This window comes from Colletotrichum truncatum (genome assembly GCF_014235925.2).
Source record: "Colletotrichum truncatum strain CMES1059 chromosome Unknown Contig_0008, whole genome shotgun sequence".
Taxonomy (NCBI): Eukaryota; Fungi; Ascomycota; class Sordariomycetes; order Glomerellales; family Glomerellaceae; genus Colletotrichum; species Colletotrichum truncatum.
The window spans coordinates 1383845-1404992 of record NW_027222405.1 but is presented as its reverse complement, the minus strand read 5'-3'; the positions used below and the strand labels follow the sequence as shown (position 1 = coordinate 1404992).

Below are 21148 nucleotides of genomic sequence, written 5' to 3'. Positions count from 1 at the left end.
ACCAACCAACACCAGCCGTCCGTTGTTCCCGTTCTACACTGCCATCTCGGCTTTGCTGCTGCCAAGCTGCACACGCCCCCTTTCTTTTACTTCTAGGCACCGCGTTAGAGCGATATCACTCGGTATGATGAATTCCACTTTTATGCATCCATTTTCCCACACACCCCTTCATTTCTTGCATATGCGTGGAGCGAATCTCCCGTAATATATGCACCATGGGGCTAACTCGCAGGCCACCCCAGGAACTTTAACCCATAGCAACCTTACGGACGCACACTCCGTAAAGAACCACCCACCGTCTCCATATTCGGGCTCGACCGTCTCTCCCACATTGACCGTCTGCTTTTTGGGGCTGGACTGTTCTGTCTTTCTCCACTCACACCATCTCGCAAAGCAGAACCGTCTGCACAACTCCCTCTCTTTCTCTCTCTCTCTCTCCTCTCTCCTCTCATACACGCCCCGATTCCAAAGGGAACCCCCCTTCCCTCTCCCCACCCCCTTCACCCTCCCTCGGCTTGGCTGGGCTTGGCTTCTGCTCTTGCGCAGTCTTGTGCCTGACGTTGTACCATACCCCGGTTCCCTGTCTGTTGTCTTCTGACTGAAGCTGGGCTGGCTGGGCTGGACAGCAACGAAGAAAGACCACGCATCCTTGTCCTACACCATCCACTGCCTGCCTCCAAGCATAAGAGGCTTGCACAAAACCACTGACGAATACGGAGGTGACTGAGCGACCGTTTATCGCTTTTCCGCTCATAGCTGCCGACTTTCCCAGACTTAGTGTTGTTTGCACATTTTACATTATTACGCTCGTCTCTCATCACCGTCTGGTCTTTGATCGATCACACACGCCCCCCTAGAGCACCCCTAGAGCACACGCACACCCTGACGGACTAGACACTTCACCCCTGGCGGCCTTTTTTATTTTTTTCACTCCTTTTTTTTCTTCCCTTCCTTTTTCTTTAAACTACCCTCCCCCTGTCCGTCCATACACACCCCCCCCCCCCTTCTTGGGCTTGTGCACTCGCTCTTATCCCACCAAGGCTACTGTCTGCTATATATCATCAAGCCATCCCACAGACACTTATACTGGCCTCGCCTTCCCACCCATCTCTTGAACTTTTGACACCAAGCCAACTTCAACTTACAACAACATTCAACCAAGGTTGGCATAGTAAAGTGCCAATACCCTTTCAACCAACAACGGATACTATCGACATACACATTCACAACAACAATATGCCGTCGAGCTCACGACCTTCCAAGATTCACTACAGCTCTTCTTCCTCGTCCGACTCCGACCTCTCTTCCGCCTCTTCATCATACAGACAAAGCATGGACTCCGTCGCAAGACCGATTGCCTCCGTCGAGGTCCTCCGCTGCCTTCGCTGCGCGAGGTCAGTTGAGGCAACCTCCACCGACGACTCCAGCTCAACGGGCATGGTCCGCATCGCACACAACCTGTACTACTGCGAACGCTGCGCCAAGATGGTCGGCTACAAATGAAGTGAATCACCATGACCTGGGATAGGTGATGGGATATATACCCTCGGACAACAACAATTACGGCAACAATGACAATATTCTCAGCAACCAAATCGAACATACTCAGCATTATGAACATCACTATCATCGAAGATGCGGCAGCAGCCTGCACCATGATGCCATAGGGTGGCCACCCACCCACACACAACACAGGCATGACGGACTAGAACATCCAGTCCACGCCACATGACCAGGGACGCATGCGGAGCTGTTCAGAGCCTCAAAGGCAAAGGCCAAACCAAAAAAGGGCCGCGACTCATGGGCGAGTATGACTTTGTTCTTACTCAGCCTAGGGGACCGGCAACGGTTGTGTCTGACTCTGTTGCTCTTCAGGAGAAAAGGGCGACGGCGAGACTGGCCTCGACCTCCTTGACCACCCAGGATCAGCAAAAAAGGCCGGCGATCCCAGCATTTGAGTTTAACACTAAGCTCTGCGGAAGGGAAGAAGACATGGTCGGCGGGAGCCGTCTTGTCCTCCAATGTTCCTTGCCCCGCTTCGGCATGCCGATCGGCATCCGGGCTTGTGTTTTGGGCTCTTTTTCGTCACTGTTTTTTTTTTTTTCTTCAACTCTTGCATCATCTCAGATTATCTGAATAAGAGAAAAGAGAAGAAAAAAAAAAAAAAAACAGACACATTCCAATGCCAACAGTCAGTGGGGTTCTAAGACCCGCTTGTCTGTCGGCTCTTGGGTTCTCACTCGGCCTCGCTTCAAAAAGCATCACAGGGACAACCCGTCCAGGATGAAACAAACCCACATTAGTCCCCACGAAGGACGAACCCAGCCTAGGCACAAGACAACAAGACCAGCAGACAACAGGCACTCGGCGCGCGGCACAACGGCAGCATTACACCACACCACGTAACGGCCAACGCGCAAAAGATGTCACCTCTAATTGCCCATAACCAAAAGCTGCCCCAGCTTTTTTTTTTTTTTCGTCCATCTGTCTGGCTAGAAGCCGGCCACCGGATTTACCGATGAATGGGTATCCACCGAGAGGCCGACTCGGCGCCGATGGCACTTTCGGGTTTCTATGGGAGGGAGGATCCACTTTTGGGGACGGGCTACTGCCCAATCATTCGGGTTGAAGGATGAGGATAAAGGGATCCACTGCGGATGATTCTCACCTTTTTTTTTGTGTGTGTGTATATTTGTTACCCAAACTCGTATGAGGAAGGAGATGGGCGAGAGTCGGGCGAAGATGTTTTCTGGCCTAATAGTGGCTGAGTAACCTTATGGTGGAAACAGAATAAATAAAAAAAAACAAACCTTCTACTAAGCCTTCTGGATCATTTTTTTCCTTCTTCTCCTTCTCCGGCTAGACCCCCCCGCGCGCGATATACGGCCCTATTCGCCCTTCTTTCGTCTCTCGCTTCTCGCTTCCCCAGGGTTTGTCATCCCTCCCGCCCGGTGGTTCCCATTGGTTGGTGGTTGGCTATTGATGGATCCACTAAATGGACAATGCTGAGGACGGGATTGGCTCGAGCGAGTCTCAGCCAACCTCGTTTCTGCTCTCGGCATCCCGCAGCACGGACCAACCAAAGCACCACCGGGCAACCAGGCAGCAGTTTCAGCCAGCAGGAGCACCTTTTGCACCACACAACAGCCGCACCTGCCTTTGGCTTTGGTCGTTTGCAGCAGCAGTTCACAGTCAGCGCACGAGCCACCTGCCACTACTTTGTGCTGGTTCGTGCCTCGGCCTCCTGCCAGATATGATGAATACGGGTTCCACGGAGATGTGTTGCTCTGCACTAATATGGAAGGAAACTACTGTTGTTATTACTACTACTATACTTACTATACTACTACTATTACTACCACTATTACTGATTGATCATCGTCTTTCTCCCACTCTGCTCTGTGCTCTCGCTTCATTTTGTTTTTGCATTCCCGCCGAGTTGCTGATACGATACGACATGACAGTTGGGACGTAATTTCCCCAGGGGTCCCCCCCCCCCCCCCCCCCCCCCATCTATCGTACGGAATAGCAACCAAAAAGAGCGTTGGCACTATTCTTCACTAGCGCTTCATGCGACGAGAAAAGACATCATCGTGCATGTTTCCCCAAAAACCCTGGAATTGTTGCTTCCGGCAGTCGACGCATAACTGTTGGCTCTCCCTTCTTCTACCACTGCTACCACTGCTACTACTACTACTACTAATACTACTCCTCACCCCTCCTCACTGCACTGCAACGCAGCGCCAGAGACATGCAACCGTCTCCGCGCGGCCTAGTTCTGAGACTCTCATACGCCCATACGCCAATATGAGGGGGGGGGGGGGGAGGACACGACTGCATCAGGGGGAGTCAAGACATGGTCCATGACAAACGGACGTCATTGCGGAATCATAGGGGTCCTGTTCCCGCCAAAAAAGACACGCCTGCCATGATGATGCCCTACCATCTCCGCCAATCACCCGCCGTCACCTCCACCAGGACGACTAACTCCTCCTGTATCCTGTACATCTGATTGGTTGGTGGCTCATAAGCGCCATCAATGACCGCCGTGCCTCTGACGTCGACTTGCATGAGCCCTTTTTTTACCCTTTTTTCAGTGTTTTTTTTTTTTTTTTACCCTTCTCTGTATTGATGCTCCGTACATTCGACCTTTTTTTGGTCCTCATCTCATTTCATATGCGGGGCAACACATGCAAACTGAGCGGAATGGGAATGGCATCATGGTCGCTTAGTGGAGGGACCCTGTCTGTGCCTCGTGTCCCTTTTCGGGAGGTCTTTTTGTCCTTTTTTTTTTTTTTTTTCTTCTTCTCTCTTCAGGTCTTGGCCCTTTTTCACGCCTGTATTTTCGAGCGATTTAAAAGATTGAAAACACGGGAATGGCGGTATGGCTTGGCCCGAATTATCAAGGGCGTTTCAAACGGTGAAATTCTGACCTGACGGGAAACAAACTGTATCATGATACCCTCTTGGCGGTCTTGATCTCTTGACTAGAATGCTTTCAAAAGTGGTGGGGCTTTCATATCTCTCTCTCTCTCTTCTTCACTGTGTCTTTTCCACATTGGATTATTTAGCAGGGGGTGAACTTGAGGATAAAGCACGCAGATACCACGCTGAATAGTGCAGATGCTACGAAACTAAATGAAGAATATACCAAAAGAAGCAATTCACACAAATATCCCTTTACTCTCTCTCCACTATAGATTTCCTTGGCTCGAGATTTACAGTAACCATGTAGCCCCATTCCGCCTCGTTTTGATGTCTACTGGAATTACGAGTCTCCATACAGACAAACAGAGCGTACCTTACACTCTCTTACTCACCGTCTATTCGTATACCGTACGCTCTCTTTGTTAGCTCTCCACGTCCTCCATCTAATACACACACACACACTGACTCTACACCCTGTCGGGAAACCTCCGAGGACATACCGACACACACGACACAAGTACAGGAACACACACAACCACATCCCAATCTCCCGCCCCGATTTAACCTTTTCTGCCGTTTGGACGTCTTGGCGAACGATTGGAGCCGGGGGGCCGTCTTGATGGGCCATGCCCGAAGATGCGTGCCCGTGCCCCGTGCCTCACCTCACTCTTCTCGCTCTCGGCACCGTCTTTGCCTGATTACACTCATCAGTCTGGGACGGTGCCTGGAAGCCGGCTGGATGATAAACCTCTGCGTTATAGGGATAGACAGGCACTCAGGTATTATAGTACACAATCCCCCCCCCCCCCCCCTTCTGAAACACGCGCTCGAAGGGCGGCGCTTGGGGGGAGGGCACATTTGAAGCGCTGGGGCTTGTCCGTGTTAGGGGTGTGGACTGTCGCTGAAAGAGGGAATGCAGTCGCGGTTATGCTAGGATTATGTGGTAGTTCTTTTTTTTTTTTTTTTTTTTTTTTTTTTTTTTTTTACTTCTCGTTCTTCCGCGGCCATTCCATCCCATCTTCCTTTTGGTCGCCCCATTCGGGAAGCGTTTGTGTGGCTCCTCTACTGCGACAGTTTCGCTTCATGGGCATAGAAGAGAATAATGCTTGGACTCCGTAATCTATCACCAAACATGAAATTTCGTGAGAAAAGAATATAGACCACCTATAACAAAAACAATGGTGGTAACTTTCGTACCGCCCCCCCCCCCCCCCCCCCCCCCCAATTTACAACCCCAAATGTTAAAGAAAGGGTTGGGCTGGGTTTCTAATTATTGCTCCTCGCATGCTGCACAACATCCTATACTTTTCTGGAAGAGGGGAGGCTCAGCCCAGCAGAATAGAGTGGTAGCACAGTAGGTTAGGAAATCCGGGAAAATACGATGACTTCGTTTAGCTATACGCTCTCACAACCCACACCACCACCACCACCACCACCACCTGTCAGATGCGTTTCGGCGGTGGCTGTGAAAAAAAACTGCAGCAGAGCAAGAAGACCGAAACTGGAATTTACCCGCTCTTTTCTTTGGTCCTCTTCAGATTGCTGCAGAGACCGGATGACGGGTGGCAGACGTGTGTGTTGGAGGGGGGGGGGGTGTAGGCTGTCACGGTTGTATCCGCTTTCGCCATCAATGACACTTGCTGCGGCGGCTTCAGCAGCAGCAGCAACAGCAGCAGGAATAACAATAACAACAATAATAATACTACGGCAGCATCAGCATTACACTGTAAATATTGATCGTCGTTCTGCGGCCGTGGGGTTTTGTGGATGCGGTTCGTCGCGCATGTCCGTCGCAGCGAAAGCCACCTCAGCCCTGCCTCGCTTAGGAACCGTCGCGTATCAGAAACCGCGCGGAGCTGCTGGCCCCAGGGTGAGTAATCTACGGTTAAGTAATATTCCGTGGAATGATATCCGTGGGGGGGGGGGGAATGTGTGTGAGTGTGTATGAGGACGATAGTGGATGAACAGTTGGAAAGGAGCAAGGTCCAACCCTTTCTCAAGGCATCACGACGGGTGGGTTTTTTGTCAACAAGCATCACGTCGCATCGCGCCCTCATGGCATATCTCCGAGGGGATTTTGGGGGGGGACCGATGATGGGAACGGCTTACTCCGTACCGGGTGCGCGGTATCTCTCGCTGACTGACTTTTTTTGCTCGGACCGCGCCAACGACTGATAACGCTCGACCCGTTATCATATCGCGCCTGACAGCACCTATAATACCGACTCGCCGTCACGGGAAGGGGTTTGGTTGTTGGCTGGAGGGAAGATTGTGGGGAGGGGGGAGGGGGGGATCACGGCCTGATCGCCAAAGTTACCTCACCACTTCGGTTCGACTCCCGTCTAGGGTCGCTTGTGAAGTGGGAGACTGACGGGAGACGGATGGGAATGGCGTGTTTCAACGGGCGAACATCGCCATCTTCGAGCGCTGCTGCTGATGCCGCTGCTGATGCCGCTGCTGATGCCGCTGCTGCTTCGTCCGTCAACCCTCCCGGCGGGCTTGGGTTGCTGTGGTTGCGGGTGCTGTGGGATGGCCGGGGAGGGGGGGAGAAGGCTTTTGCAAGGCTGGGCTGGGCTGGCTGGCTGTCACGACATGTCCCATCACCAAGGAACCGCTGCGAACCTGTCAGGAACCCGGCCAGGAACCACGAAGTTCGAAGTCAGGCAGCCCCAAAGAAAGGCCCACTCTAGCTGAAAATTGTGCAACCGTTACAGGGAACCGACGGACGACGAAGTCGACGGCTGACTGGCTGAGACGAATGTAAATCCACGGAATCGAGTCCGGCGAGGGGAGCACGGTTCGACATGTCGTGGGTGCGCGCCAGGCTGGGTCTCGTTAATACGGCACCACCGTTGAGGAATGCAACTGTTCGACCTAATTTGTATAGAGTTCCTTTTGACTCAGGCGTACACTATGTGACTAAGTGTGTGTGTCTGTGTCCCTGTCCCCCTATCCCCGAAAAAGCCGGCCTGCTTCAGCTCTATTTTCTGGAGAACGGAGCTGATGTCTTGTTTGAGATTGATTGGTACGAGATCTGCATTTCCCGCCCTGAATATAGCTATATTCATCTATGTAATCTGTGAGGTTTTTTCCCTCCCCTCGTCTGTCTGCTGCAGCCGTGTTGCTAATTTTGGGATGACAAGCCACTGGTTCCTTGCTGAGGGATGCCGGCACGGCACACACACACACAAACACACACACACACACACACACACACACAATCTCTGTCTTCCACTCCTACACCCACAAGCACACACATGGGGACCTAGGGGATCCAGCGTGCTGGAGCCTCACTTTTTGAGAATACCGGGGCTTACCTTCCTTCATCACTTTCGCGTTCCTACATGAGCCCCTCGTTTGGGGGAATGATCTGCCCACGAAGTCTCATTCGGGTGGGGGGGCTTGAATGAGCAGCTGAGCCCGCTGAGGAAGCCTGTCGTGTGTGATTTACCTTTGTCGTTGCTTAATTGAGATGTGCGCAGAAGGCTGGCTATCAGGTCCAACCCAGCTGGCTGCCTCTATCATGTTCTCAGATGGGCGTGTTGTCCTTATACGGTTACTTCGTATGTGGTCCTGGATACAAGATGGTGCTACATAGGACGGATTGAAAAAGGACCCAGATGACCACCAGACGGGAGCCGGCATCCGGAACCCGCCCGGTGTTTGACATTGTTGCCAACAGTCTCCGGACCCTGGGGGAAGGATTGACAGCATAGAGTGGGTGCTCGTGGGAACATTTTCTTGAGACCTTATTGCACCTCTGCAACGCAGCAACGTGTCTATCTCTTTCTTCGTCATCAGCATCTCGTCATGGGCCGTAACGGGGGGAGGGGCCTGCTCTCGGAGCAAGACGAATGAGACACGCAGGGCCACAGATGTTTGAGGCTGTCGAAATTGCAAAATGTTTCTCAGAGTTACTTTTTTTTCTTTCCTTGCTAAGCAAGGCGAAGCCGTTCATCTTGAACCAAACAAACCCTAGACCCCGGGTCTCAGATGCCGTGATACCCTTTCTTTTTTTTTTCCCGCCCTCTTTTTGGCTCTGTCTGTGCTCCGGGACTTCAAGATTAAACGGTGGACAACGGGGGGGGGGGGCCGGCCTGCCGGACGCTAATAGCAGATCCGACCGGGTTGGTCATCAAGCTAGCCGGTCAATGTTGCATGCTGCATGGAAGCCCGGCTGTGCCTGCAAACCTGCAACCTGTTGCTTGAGGTATCCCCCAAGATACACACCAAAACACACTTTCATCAACCAAGGTCTCCCTTAGGTCAGCGTCGTCGTCATTATACCGCGGGGAAAGGGGGAGGGGAGGGGAGGGGGAAGATGCTCTCTCAGAGGCAGGTGTCACTTCTCGGCTCGTCCACCCGTTCCCAGCCTCTTTACCACCCCTCCCCTCCCTCCCCCTCCCTTTCATCCCCGCAGATTTGGCCCCCAGGTCAATACTGACACAAGACGCTCACTCCCCCCTCCCTTTTTTCATCACGCCACGCCCTGGCCTTACCGTCCGTACAGACAGACGGCATCGTCACGAACCGACAATGACGGAGCTCAGGCCATTTCTTTACCGTTATGGCATGAACACCGTCGTCGTCGTCGTCCAAGGGGGGGAGGCAAGCCACATGAATTTAGACGGGGGGGAAACGAGAAAATGCAATAATGAGAGCATACCTCGTACGGAGGATCGACCGAGGTCTCTAATTGGGACTACCATGGCCTCATCGACGGTGTCTTCCGAGTTTCGATAAAAACACATAGCCGCCAGAAGGACGGCCGGAGATGATGGGTGACGCGGGGGGGGTGGTTGTCTTGGCCGTGTGTAGCGCTGCCTTTTTACAGGTCGTACCAAGATTTACCAAGGCTCAGGGACATTCTTTCTCCAGATTGTTGGTACGAGCGGGCAGTGCGCGGAAACTCGTCTGATGTGATACATCATCAAGCTTTTTTGTTTTTTGTTTTTTTTTTCCTCTCTTAATTTTAACTCCCACCAGCCCCAATCGAGGAATGCGTAGGTCACTCCTGCAGCATGCTCTGATGAGGTGAGGCCAGATGTTGGGTCGTATGGCCAGAAACCGGCTCCGGCAGCCACGGAGCGGACGGTTCGGACTTGTAGGCCCTTTTTTTTTTTTTTTTTTTTTTTTTTTTATTCCCGACCTTGTAGAGCGCGTATGCAGGTGCAGGTTTGACATGTTTGTGGGCTGATTCTGATGTCCCCCATTCCATCGTACGGTACTGGTACTATCTTACCACGGAGGCTGGTTGTTCGGTTCGATGCCAAACCTCATCTCGATTGTGGATTTGTGCATGTGGGGGAAGGATTTTGTATAACGTTGAAACACACACACTCGAACCGTAACCGAGATCCTGTCCCGCGTTTGTGCGTGTGTGTGTAACATCCGGTATGCAACGTTATGATCTTCTCTGCCTTGGCTTGGCCCCTGGGGAGGGGAGGGGATGGGGGGGTTTGATGCTATTCGGAACCACCTCGGAACCCACTTGCCGCAATCAATCTGTGTATTGCGCGAGTTTGCGAGACCGGTTCCCACACGCCACGCAAGTGCTGGAGCCGGGTCGCAGCCGTACGAGTCGTGGGGGGAGGGGGGGGGGGGGGGGGGGAGTAGTGTTTTTTCCCATCTTGTTCCTGTTATACCGTAATATGCGTGTTGTGGTTGCAGTTACATGGGCCCGTCGAAAATCTTGGTTGAAGATTATGGAGAACCGGGAGGAAGGAGAGGATGATCTCCAAGACGGTGGGATTAGAACATGGCCTAGAAACCCCGAGCCTGACATACTACGGTAACCCAACGCAACAATACAATCAACCCCCCGGCTGTCATGATCTTCAGTTGGGTGCAGTAGAAAGATGTCATACTCAATTCAGCATCGGCTCATGATAGTCCACTCGCTCGGTCGAGCCCAACATGTCAATCCCCATCACGCCGGAGCATGATGACCTCGTGGGTTCCCACCCCCAGGTTGTGCTAGTTTTGCTTCGATTTGAGTTTCCTCTGCCAAGTGCGCTTGCGCGCGCATCACTGGAGCTAGACGTATGTCACTGGGGGTTTCTTGCATCACCGTCGCGACGAAACGTAGTGGGCGGTCGAAACGGTCTAGATGCGGCCTGCGGATCTGCAATGATGTAAACCTCCATAGATTTCCCCTCCATCTTCTCCTCTGGTCTCTCTAGTGCGGGATTGCAAATGTGGCGCGGGACAGATGGGCTCCGCGGGCGTTTGACTTCACTTTGTCTTAGTCCTCAATTTCTCATCTAGAGTCGTTGAGACTTGCGCGTCTTTAATCGCGGAAGAAGGGAGTGAGTGGCTGCCAGCATTCCCCGTCTGTGTCTTGTTTGGTCTTGTCTTGCCTTGATCTAAAGTGGCTTTGGGGTGGGTATACAGATTTCCGCATACCACTAGCTCGCTGGGCCGGCATTAGTATACCGTCAGCCAAACAGACTGTGAGTCCGGAGTAAACTCCTCAAACTAGTCACCGTCAGCGTCTGTTTTCGCGGGGGGAGGCATGAAGGTCCAGACTGGGTTCACGCAGGAATCTCGGCGTCTTGGGTAGGAAACCTGGCCCCGTCCCACCACCCGTTTTCTTGCTCGTACTCGGCGGTTTTTTTTTTTTGTTTCAACGTTTCCTGCTCAGACGTTGAGAGAACGCCTCACTCAAGCTCAAGCACGGAGGGGCCTCGGCATTGAGGAAACAAGAAATCGGACGAGCGATGAGTGAGGCTCATGAACGAAACGGCGTGATGACGGCCTCATTTGGAGCCATGATGATTGCATATGTTCGGCACATGTGAGAAACAAGAGCCCTAGCGCCGGCCCGAAAGGCTCAAGGATGCGCCGCTGTCACTTTTTGACCCAGTGAGCTGGACGGCTAGCCGCGGTCGCGAATAGCCTCACGCAATGCAAATCTCCCGCCGTCATCCATGACGGTTCAACCGTGCCCGTCCGTCTGGTCTCTGCGTGGTGCCCAAGAAGGGCCACCGTTCATGCCCGAGTCACAAACCCAACCCGCGCGGTTGGGTTGGGTTTTGCGCGACAGTGATCTACAAAGCTTTTCCGAGAGTCCCCATCATGAATGGGAAAATTTTTCACAAGGTTGGATCTACGCTGCATGCGAGGAAGATTGATTGATGAGGCGGCGGGCCTCCAAACAAGGTCTCCATTCAGGCTTTTTGGGTAAGAATGGGGGGGGGGGGGACTTTCAGGAGATATGGTGAAATCGGGGAGAAATGCCGCTATTCAGAGACTTGTCTCTTCGGCTTTAGCCTCAAAAAAATAATACCATCTTCCACCCCCCCTGTCCCTGGCTCATAGGTCTCACAACGGGTCCAAAGACAACAGGTCTGATAGACCAAGCCACGGAAAAGAAAGACAAGGACCACCTAATAACCTTGGGGCACTAAAGGCACGGGATTTCGTCACCCGGGGACCGGTCTGGCGTCATACCCATTTTCATCTGGCAAAACACACATACACAGGTGATGCAGACACCGCCAGTCCCTATTACCCGCCCTGCCGCCGTTTGGCAAGACATGCCTGGCGCGCGCCGGTTTTGCATTTTTTTTCTGCTGGGCCCCCCAATTGACGCTGTGGTGTAGTGTGTGCGTTGCGCGAGATATTTGCAAAGGGGGGCCATCGTGAGGTTGAGGACCAAGGCAGAGAGGCAGTTTTGAAAAGGGTAAGGGAGGGAGTGTGCGTCTCTTACAACCCCCTCCCCGGGCGGGCCAGGGTAGTTTATCCCAGATAAGAATGGTCTCAGTTGATGATGACGATCTATGCGCAAAGGGGTCAAGGGTCGTTCGGCAGGGTGTTTTTTTTTGTGTGTGTGTGTGTGTGTGTGTATTGTTTTGTCTAATTCCCTTTTTGAGGTCAAGATGATGCTGATGATGAAGGGATGGAGGGGGACCCTGAGACCTGTTGGTGAGGTCAACGGTCTTAATCGTGTCGTATCTTGTCCTACATACGTCGTAGGCTTGCGTGAGAAAGCGGGCTTGAGATCAAGTTCTTCCGACGTGCCCTGCCCCCCGAGCTAAAGCAGCTTACCTGCCTACCTTACATATCTAGCGTGTCTGATGTTGCTATTTTGTGAAATTGTAGTTGGCGTCTGCAAGGTCAAAATACAGGGTGGACTGACTGGGGGTGTGTGGTTCGCCCTCGACGTCTGAGAATGGGATGGTTATTCCTTCATGTAGGTGAGGTAAAAAGTCAAGGCCGGTAGCGCGTACAGCATAAACAAAGATGAGGACTGAGGTCATCGTGCATCAGTGGTACCGTTACAGAGCATCGCGCGAAATTCCGTTTCCCCCCGTCTTCGGCTGGTCGCCCGTCCAGCCCATGGTTGGTTAGTACAAACCCCCCCGTTTGACCAGTATAGTGCGAGGTGAGTTGTACAGTTTGCGGCGCGGGCCAGTTCGGTTCCATGATGGTCCACCCCCATTTCGGTTGGGTTTCTATGAACACGGAAACGGAGGACGGGGGGAACAGAAACAGGGTCACGATAGCTCCCTTTTCTGTGCCACTGGTTCGGAGGAGCGTAGGCGTGTGTTTGGTTGTTGCATATTCATGGAATGGGGCCCCCGGCATCATGAATAGACGGAGATGGATGGTCCAGCCCGTTAGAAGTACACCACCAAGGTCTAGATCTATAGTCCAGAGGACCCTAGAATTGTTACAAAGCGCAAGGGAAACATATCCTTCACACTTCACACACGGCCGTAGGACAACAAACATCGGGCCGGAGCCTCAGCTTCTTCAGCTCCACAAGAGAAAGCTCGTTAGCTACTGTAGTAATACTACTACATCCGTAGTGACTGCATTCCGAGGCTAGAAACAGACACTTTGAGGCACCTCCGGAACGATAAGGATTCTCTAGCTGGTCCCGTTACCGCTCACCCCCAAGCATACTTCTTCATTTTTCCTTTTCATGGCAGAGTCTACTACCACCCCTGGAACTCTGGGCAATCAAGGCAACGGTTCGACAGGCAGTTGGTCTAGACCGCCGTTCTGGCCCGTGTTCCATACCCAAGCTTGGCCCGACAAAGTTGACGGTGGTCTAGACCGGTCGGCACCAACATACATCTCATACGCTCTGGCTGACCGATGCAACACCAGAAGCTTCGTTTTTTCAGTTCAATCTCTTTTTGTTTCCGTTTCTTTCAGTTGCTAGGTTCTTCCACTGCCCAGAGCATCTTCGCACTTCACACACACCCCCAAAAGCCAAAAGGTTCTAGAGGGGCCTGTGCTAATTAAACTCATTCTACGCTCAACGTGACATTAGAGGTCCGCGCGGGCTCTCTCTCATCCACAATGCCTGCAAAAAAAAAAACACCAACACTATTGTTCTGTTGTTGGGGCAGAGGGAGGCCTGGAACTCCACGGCTTGAACGAGATGTGAATGCCCTCTGGGGCCCAGACACTTTACTTTTTTTTTTTTTTTTTTTTTATGTACAAAAGACATTGAGGCAATTCCACTTGTGAACGCCATATCAGCTCATTTACTTTCTAATCAGTTGACTCATACCGCCCAGCTGAACTCGTATGCTGGTCATTCGACTGGCGGGGGCGTTAATACGTGTCATTCCAGAGTGTGCCAGCAACCACAGGAACCTTGAGGTTTGAGGCTTCAAGGGTAAACAGCTGAACATCCCAGAAACACGTATCACCGTTGAGCCGCGGAGTTTTTTCGCTCTCGCTTCTCCGCGCAACCCTGGTAAGATTTGAACCGCGGTCACTCGGCGTGACCACGGCCCCCTGGAAACGTCCGAGGTTCCCGTGTGATCCCATCACCAAGCCCGCATCACCTGCCGAACACCCTGTCCACCTCCTCCCCTTACCCAGCCCCATCCGTATCCTCAAAGTGCCGGCCGTGTGGATGATACAAGCTGCCTCGCAAATCAGACAGGGCTGGATGGCCGTCAGGGATTCGGGTTCTCGATGCGCCGCCACAAAGAAAGAAACTGGTGACAGAGCCGTCAGTGGGCAGCAAAACCAATAAAACGGCCCCCCCCGTCACTCGCCCATCCATCCCTCCAGTGCCGCGGCCCAGTCCGTCCGTTCGTTCAGTTTAAACAGGATGAAACCCCAACTGTCGAAGCCGAGGGTTTGAAAATTGGTTTCCATTACAAGAGGCTTCTTGGGACCGATCCACCGATCGATCTTGGCTGCCTCCTCTCGTTCTTTGTTCTGCCGACGGGAGCCCAGACCTGAGTCCGCTTCCGAAGCAGACGGCTACAAGATCGGATGCTTTGATGTGAAACAAGACACGAGCACGTGGAAAGTGTCAAAAGGACTTTAAGAATTCTTTCTTTTTTTTTTTTTTTTCCTGCTCGGGGAAACGTAAAGACTAAACGCACAGTCCCGACCTTCTTCGTCTTGTCCTTCTTCGCATAACATATGTATGTAAATGGTAGTAGTAAAAAAGTATTATTGCGCATACACCCCTCCTCCTCCTCGTCCCGAACGCCGATTTATACTCATGGTCCGTGGTATGAGACCGTGCTGCTGTTACTTGACAAGGTAATGCCGCGAGAAACGTTTGCCCCCCTCCAATTTTATCCAACGCCTCCCTGGGTGAAATGAAAAATGTAAAATCAATGGAAATGGTCCAGACCGTCATAGAACCCGCCCTGTCATCAAGCCGCTCTTCGTTACCTCGGGCCAAACATTCAGCCCGCTCGGCTCTGTGCTGGTTGTCACGGAGCCCTTACGGAGCCTATTCAAGCTTCGGGGGAAAGCCTTGTGAGGCTTCCTCGGAGCAACTGCCCATTCTAGGCCTTATCCTGTCTCGTGACTTTCGCAACAGATGCCTACTGCGTTCACCCCTCCATCTTGACGTCCGCCGCCTTGTTGAGGTTCTTGAGAAGGTAACTACGCTTGAAGTATTCGTTGGGGTGCACGATGGTCTCGAGTTGTGCAGACGTGAAGACGCCCTCGTCCTTGGCCTTTTTGAGTTCCTGCTTGTGCAAGTGCTCGAACACGCTGGGAGGAATGTCAGTATAGAGAAGAAAAAAAAAAGCTGAGGCTGGCTGAGGTGAATTGGGGCAGTACATACCGATTACACGCCATGTGAAACTTTTGGTTCTCCTTGTCTTCCCTGACTCCGTTGAGCGTAGCCCGATCGCTCACGCCCATTGCCTGCACCAGGGCCGTAAGGTTCTCCAGGTTGAAGTGGCGGTACGGGCATCCGTGGGCCTCGCCCGGACCGGGCGGGTGCTCGGTTAAGATCTTTTGACAGCTGAACGGGCTGTATCCACCGCCGCGGCGGTTGGAGTCGCCTCCGACGTCGCCGTAGACGTGGCGGATGTTGTACCGGTACTCTTTGTTGAAGGTGTCGTCGGTGATGTTGCGGAAGCTCTGGCGCCAGAACACCAAACACTCCTCGAGGTTCAAGCCGATGCCCTTGAGGAACAGGGAGTACTGCAGACGGCCGTAGTGCTTCAAGTGGGCATCCCGACGTAGGGAGCGGTGGAGGTGCGACATGCATGCCGGGAAGTGCTGGGCGAGGTTGTCAATGTTGCGAGCGGTGATCTCGGCACCGACAGGGGCGCCCGTGTTGGAGCTGTAGGAGCTGTCTGGTGTGATGAAGTTCTTGGAGAGATGGTCGAGGATCGGTGTGAGGCGATCGTCCTCGTCGAGGCGGGGGAGTGCGCGAGCCGTGAGCTATTCATCGTCAGTTACAGTTCGTTGTGTATCTAGATGGGATGCTTACCTCAAGTTGTCGTTCTAACCTTGAGACAAACTCGCCAACAACCATGCTGGCCTGTTCCCTTCCGGGTACAAACGCCTTGCCTGCCTTCAAGAACACCTTGCGCTGTTCCACCAACTCCGGCACACGGTCCCAGTCGACCTTGAACCAGTTGTCGTCCTCCATTGCGTTTTTGCCCCATGGACGCGACATGGAGGCCAGCTCTGCCGCATACTCGCGCTTCTCGTCTTCTGTGACCGTCTCCCACCAGTCGAGATCAAGGCTGCTAATGAAGGCGGCCCGCTCGCTCAGATCATCGCTGTTCAGTCGTAGACGGAAGAGCATGGTCTCGACGCGGACAAAACGGCGGCGCAGATCCTCTGTCCGGGCAAAGGCCAGACGAAGAATGAAATGGCTGTAGTGGTCTTTTTGACGCTGGGCAAAGAGCTTCGGCGAGTGAGAGCTGTTCGATTCGAGGGGCAGGTATTTATCGAGCAGCGGCTTCATGTGGGTTGCGATCTCTTGGGGGGATTTGTTGCGGAAGGCGCAGGCTTCCAGTTCGGCAAGGACTGGACGTGTCAGTGATGAAGACGCAGCATATCAACATAAATACGCACTCCTCAGGCGATCGATAGCCCATTGCTCAAACTGCTCCAATGTGATATCGGCGGTGGGCGCGTCGGCATAGAAGTTTAGGCGGTGGGGGTACTCGATTTCTTTATAGGCGGGTGAAGCGAACTGCTTCTTGCGGTGGTCGACGACATTGCGCCGCTTAGGGTCGATCCTGTTGTAGTCTTGTCGCAACATTTTGGCATTAATTGTACATGTGAGTTGAAGGCTTGTGGATTTGGTGGACTTGGTGAGGAAGAAATGTTGCTGGGTGGTGACGGCGCCAGGAGACGCGTCTGGTCGCGTCGTGGGGATATTCAATTAAGTGGTGTCGACCAATGAAAAGACGTGTAAATCAGATTAGTGGAGACAGTTCTACGTACCGTGAGACCATGGTGATAAGCACGGTAATAACCCCACTTTCGCGATATCTTTAACAATTGCTTCATCCTCATCATTCAACTCACCTCATTTCACTGCATGTTCATACTCGCGCTTCATTTTCCACCTAAGATTTTTGTAAATCTGTTTCGCTCACTTTTCATTCAAGAATATTCTATTAGATCTGCATGAAAGAGCACATGACCTTACTAAACTCATCATAATACATGTCAAAGCCCACACACCATAAGACCGACGGTTCCTAACCTGTGAGTCAACTTGTCAAAGTCATGCAGCCAATTCGTTTCATGGTCGCATCCGGGAATGAAATCTATATTTCCGTCCAAAATCATCAATTAACCGGTCTCATTCTGCACTGCCGCTTATATGTGCCATGTCACGTTTCCTCTCAGCGCATACCGATGCATACCGAGCCCCCAAAATGACCTAAGCCGTCCCCGCGTGACCTGCCTACCGATTCCTAATTCTCGATGCCCCACCTTCCGGCCCCTTTCGTCAGCCTCAGCCCGGACGACCCCCAGGCATCCTTTTCAATCCATCTCCCGGCGTTTTCTTATTATTTTGTGCATCTTGATTCTAATTTCGGTTTCTTTTATGGTATGCACTTACCTTTCATCCGTTAGGGTGCTGTGCGTTATATCGTACTCCTTGTAACCCTCACCTATCCGGGCCATAACCACCAATGCCACCATAAGCCTCCGAGATGGCTTCATTGTCATCTCTCGGCATGAAGCTGCGTCTCGCAGATATCGATGAGAACCTCAAGTCACAGTCAACTTTTATTCCATGGACCACAAATAGTCTCAGTACAAGTGCTGCCTCGAGAAAGCAAGGCTTCATCAACGATGTTCCTTGTTTCGCTTATAACGAGGTCTTCGAAAGGTACGCCCATTGTTTATCTCACTACATGGCTTAAGAGGGCCCAGTATGTAATCTAAAGTCCCCAAATTATTGGGAATCCTAAAGGAGAGGGCCTGTGTTACGCATGGCTGTAGCAGCAACTGGCCGAGATCGCACAAGTGATCGCCTAACTACCAGCCAAGACTTGAACTGTTGCTTCTGGCACCCCAACAGCCTACCACCACTAACAACTCACATGGCTACAGCGGTGAGGTCTTCAAGGCCGTCTCGCCTGGGTCAGGTATCTACCTGTCTGTCTACTCTTCCCCGAACCACCAACCAGCATTTACCCTTTCAAAATGCCGCCAAACAAAGACCATAGAAATCGAAGTACACAGCCTATCACTGTTACAGACGCTTGCAATTGCCATCCCGTCTCCCTTTGACTTCCCCTCTATCACGGTCAACTATTCCACCCTCAAATCCCACCTCCAACACCTCGAGTCTATATCGCCATCTCACCCGACGACTATCGAACTACGGCTACTCATCCGCGACCTGCTGTTGGACCGGGCCCTTTATGCCGGCATTGGCGTAGAGTTCTATCGATCCCAGGGCCTTCTTACTCTTCCCCAACTACATGATATGCATCAACGAAGCATCGAAGCCGGCCTGGACGATCTGGATTCCTGCTTTTCCCTCGGTCTGGTACCCGACATAGTAGACGACGCGTACATTGATGCGCTGAAGTCTAGGTTCACCGAAGTTGCTCTCTCTGGCGACCTTGCTGGTCTCCACGAACTCTGCGAGCCTGTCGTCCGCTCTGGTGAGATCGAATGGCAGACAAGCCCTGATTTGTTGCTGCAGCTACTGGACCAAGGCCGACTGGATATCTATCGTTATGTGCTAGATCTCGCATCAAGGACAAGAGACAGGTCTGAAAATCAGAGTGAGCACTGGCTTTCAGACATTTCCCATGATCCCCTTCACATGGCCATTAGACTTGGTCATTTGGAACAGGTTGAGAGCTTCATGCAGAAGGGCGCTACCTTTATGGGCGTCTACCAGAGTGATGAGGCCGCCGGCGGCATCGTCCTCACGCCCCTTTCCGCTGCTGCATTCTGGGGCCAGCCTGAGATTACCCGTCTAATATTACGACACAACGTTTTGGCCGAGGGTGCGCAAGAGGCTGCTGTCATTGCTCTATTCAACAATGATACAGAAATCATGCAGATACTCCTTTCCTCTGGTGTCACTGATCCTCCGGTGACATTGCTGGCTGAGGAAACAGCCAATTCTCTCGCCGATCTCAACATTGCTGACCCACAACCGTTCGATATGATTCAGATAGGCCTAAACAGGACCGAATCCGATGCGTCCACCCAGGAGTGTGTCCAACCCCTCGATGTTAATATGAAATCTGTAGTTTCCATAAGCAAGTCGCTTCAACGCCCAGCGAAGAGCCTGCCGAAGGAATCAATACAGCCGAAAGGTTCTCGGCGGCGTCGTCACCTCCTGGGGCGGGACCTCGTCACATGTATGCACAACCTATGCTCACAGCTACGCGACATATGCAATTCCTCGGTGCACGATGAGCTACAAGACCTTGGTAACGAATATCTCTACGCTAATGGTGTGTGGGCTCGTGGCCTTGGTGTTTTCCGCGGCCTGATGCAGGATAATCCACCTTCAGCTCTCGTCGAGGCAGTCGATTCTCTTCTCGTGGCAAATGCCATATGTCTGTCGCTTTTCAAAAACGATAGCTCTATTCTCATCCAGTAAGTCGGCACTCTCCCGTCATTGTTGTCTGCAGAGTTGTTGTCTTCTGAATAGAGTCTCAAGACATACATACTGATGCCAAAACAGATTTTACAACGACCTTGATCGATGGCGCTCAGTGTTACCCAGTTCATCTCGTTTACTGTTCGACGAGCTAGCCTTTGGAATGTGGGCATTCACCCCGTCGGGCGACACCACGTCCGACCTCGACGTCGTCAACCTACCTCACTTCCAAGAACTGGTGCAAAATCTGCTGTCACTCGAAAAGCGCAAGGAATCTGTCCCGTCCCGTAGTTCTGCGTCAGGTAGTAGACTCAGCGCTATCCAGAGAGAGTTCGAGACACACGAGACTCCCCAGGCCGCCACCCAGGGTCAAGCGATTCCGGGCCGCTCGCCAACACGGCTAGATTCTTATGCAAGCTCATCCACTCAGCGAGACGACTTTTTGTGGGCGGATTTCGTCCACATGGACCGTTTCGAGGATACGAGAGGCCAGTCAAACACGCCGCCTTCACTGCCCAACAGCTGGGAGGACGCGCTTTCATCCACGATGATGTTGTTGGCCTCGGTGGCATTTTCCATCGTTCTATCCTTCATGATTGGTAAGCCATGTTCCCGCAGGACAAAATCACAAAAATTAACATCATCAGGTCTCCATGGCTCCATGAGCCGCGTGTTTCAGACAGTCGCCGGGACGCTCCCCGGATACAATCGTTCCTGTACTCTCTTGGCGGATTACCTCGCGATGCACGATGTATCGATCGCATCAAAGCTAGATTCACTGCAATCGGAGCTTTCTTCTCTCGTATCACCATTGCGTGGTCAAGGATCTGACGCGGCCTTGACACCGGTTAGCAGCTTCTCGTCGCTGAGCACATTAGGGCTACGTCGCAATGTCTCTTCATCCAGCGTCAGGTAAGCCTTCACGATATGTCGCGGGGGTATGTTACGAATACTTACAGTCATTAAAGCAGCATGTGTTCGACGACCTCAAGACCTCCCTCACGCGACCACCCTGCAAGAGGAACCAGGCTCCCGTGCCCGACGCCGCAGTGCACCAAGACTTTCTCCAGTGTCAGCAATCGCAATAAGCATATTAGGGAGGGCTGTGCGTTTAACCGTGAGAAACGTCAAAAGTACCAGTGCAGAAATGAGCCCTGCACGAAGGTTTTGACAACGAGGTGGTATCGGGATACGCATGAACGGGAGCGTTGCCGGTTTAGACAGGGCGAATAAGGCTGGATGTTTCGGCGTTATGGCTGCAAACGAGGAGAGCAGATGTTATTTCCACAAACGGCGGCAAATCTTGGTACAATATAGCAACATCTATATAGGAGTAGACGGACGATGAATTGAATCGTTGTGAGCTAGTGCAAGGACTTGTGAGCACTGCCAGTAGCG

General features: G+C 52.4%; 3 protein-coding genes across 3 annotated transcripts; 2 read left to right on the top strand and 1 right to left on the bottom strand.

Annotated features, from left to right (window-relative positions):
- Nucleotides 1-1236: 1236 nt before the first annotated feature.
- Nucleotides 1237-1503, top strand: CTRU02_211877 (uncharacterized protein; the record flags this gene model as incomplete). Its single annotated transcript, XM_036725529.1, has 1 exon — nucleotides 1237-1503. One exon carries the CDS (start codon nucleotides 1237-1239, stop codon nucleotides 1501-1503), a length of 267 nt encoding a protein of 88 aa, XP_036582734.1.
- Nucleotides 1504-15248: 13745 nt separating this feature from the next.
- On the bottom strand, nucleotides 15249-16924 carry CTRU02_211876 (eukaryotic and archaeal DNA primase; the record flags this gene model as incomplete). The annotated part of the gene is made up of 4 exons (XM_036725528.1): nucleotides 15249-15411; nucleotides 15485-16092; nucleotides 16142-16686; nucleotides 16735-16924. The coding sequence occupies 4 exons, from the start codon at nucleotides 16922-16924 to the stop codon at nucleotides 15249-15251; spliced, it is 1506 nt and encodes a 501-aa protein (XP_036582733.1).
- Nucleotides 16925-17831: 907 nt separating this feature from the next.
- Nucleotides 17832-20983, top strand: CTRU02_211875 (ankyrin repeat protein; the record flags this gene model as incomplete). Its single annotated transcript, XM_036725527.2, has 5 exons — nucleotides 17832-18010; nucleotides 18235-19746; nucleotides 19835-20349; nucleotides 20398-20662; nucleotides 20719-20983. The coding sequence occupies 5 exons, from the start codon at nucleotides 17832-17834 to the stop codon at nucleotides 20981-20983; spliced, it is 2736 nt and encodes a 911-aa protein (XP_036582732.2).
- Nucleotides 20984-21148: the final 165 nt, after the last annotated feature.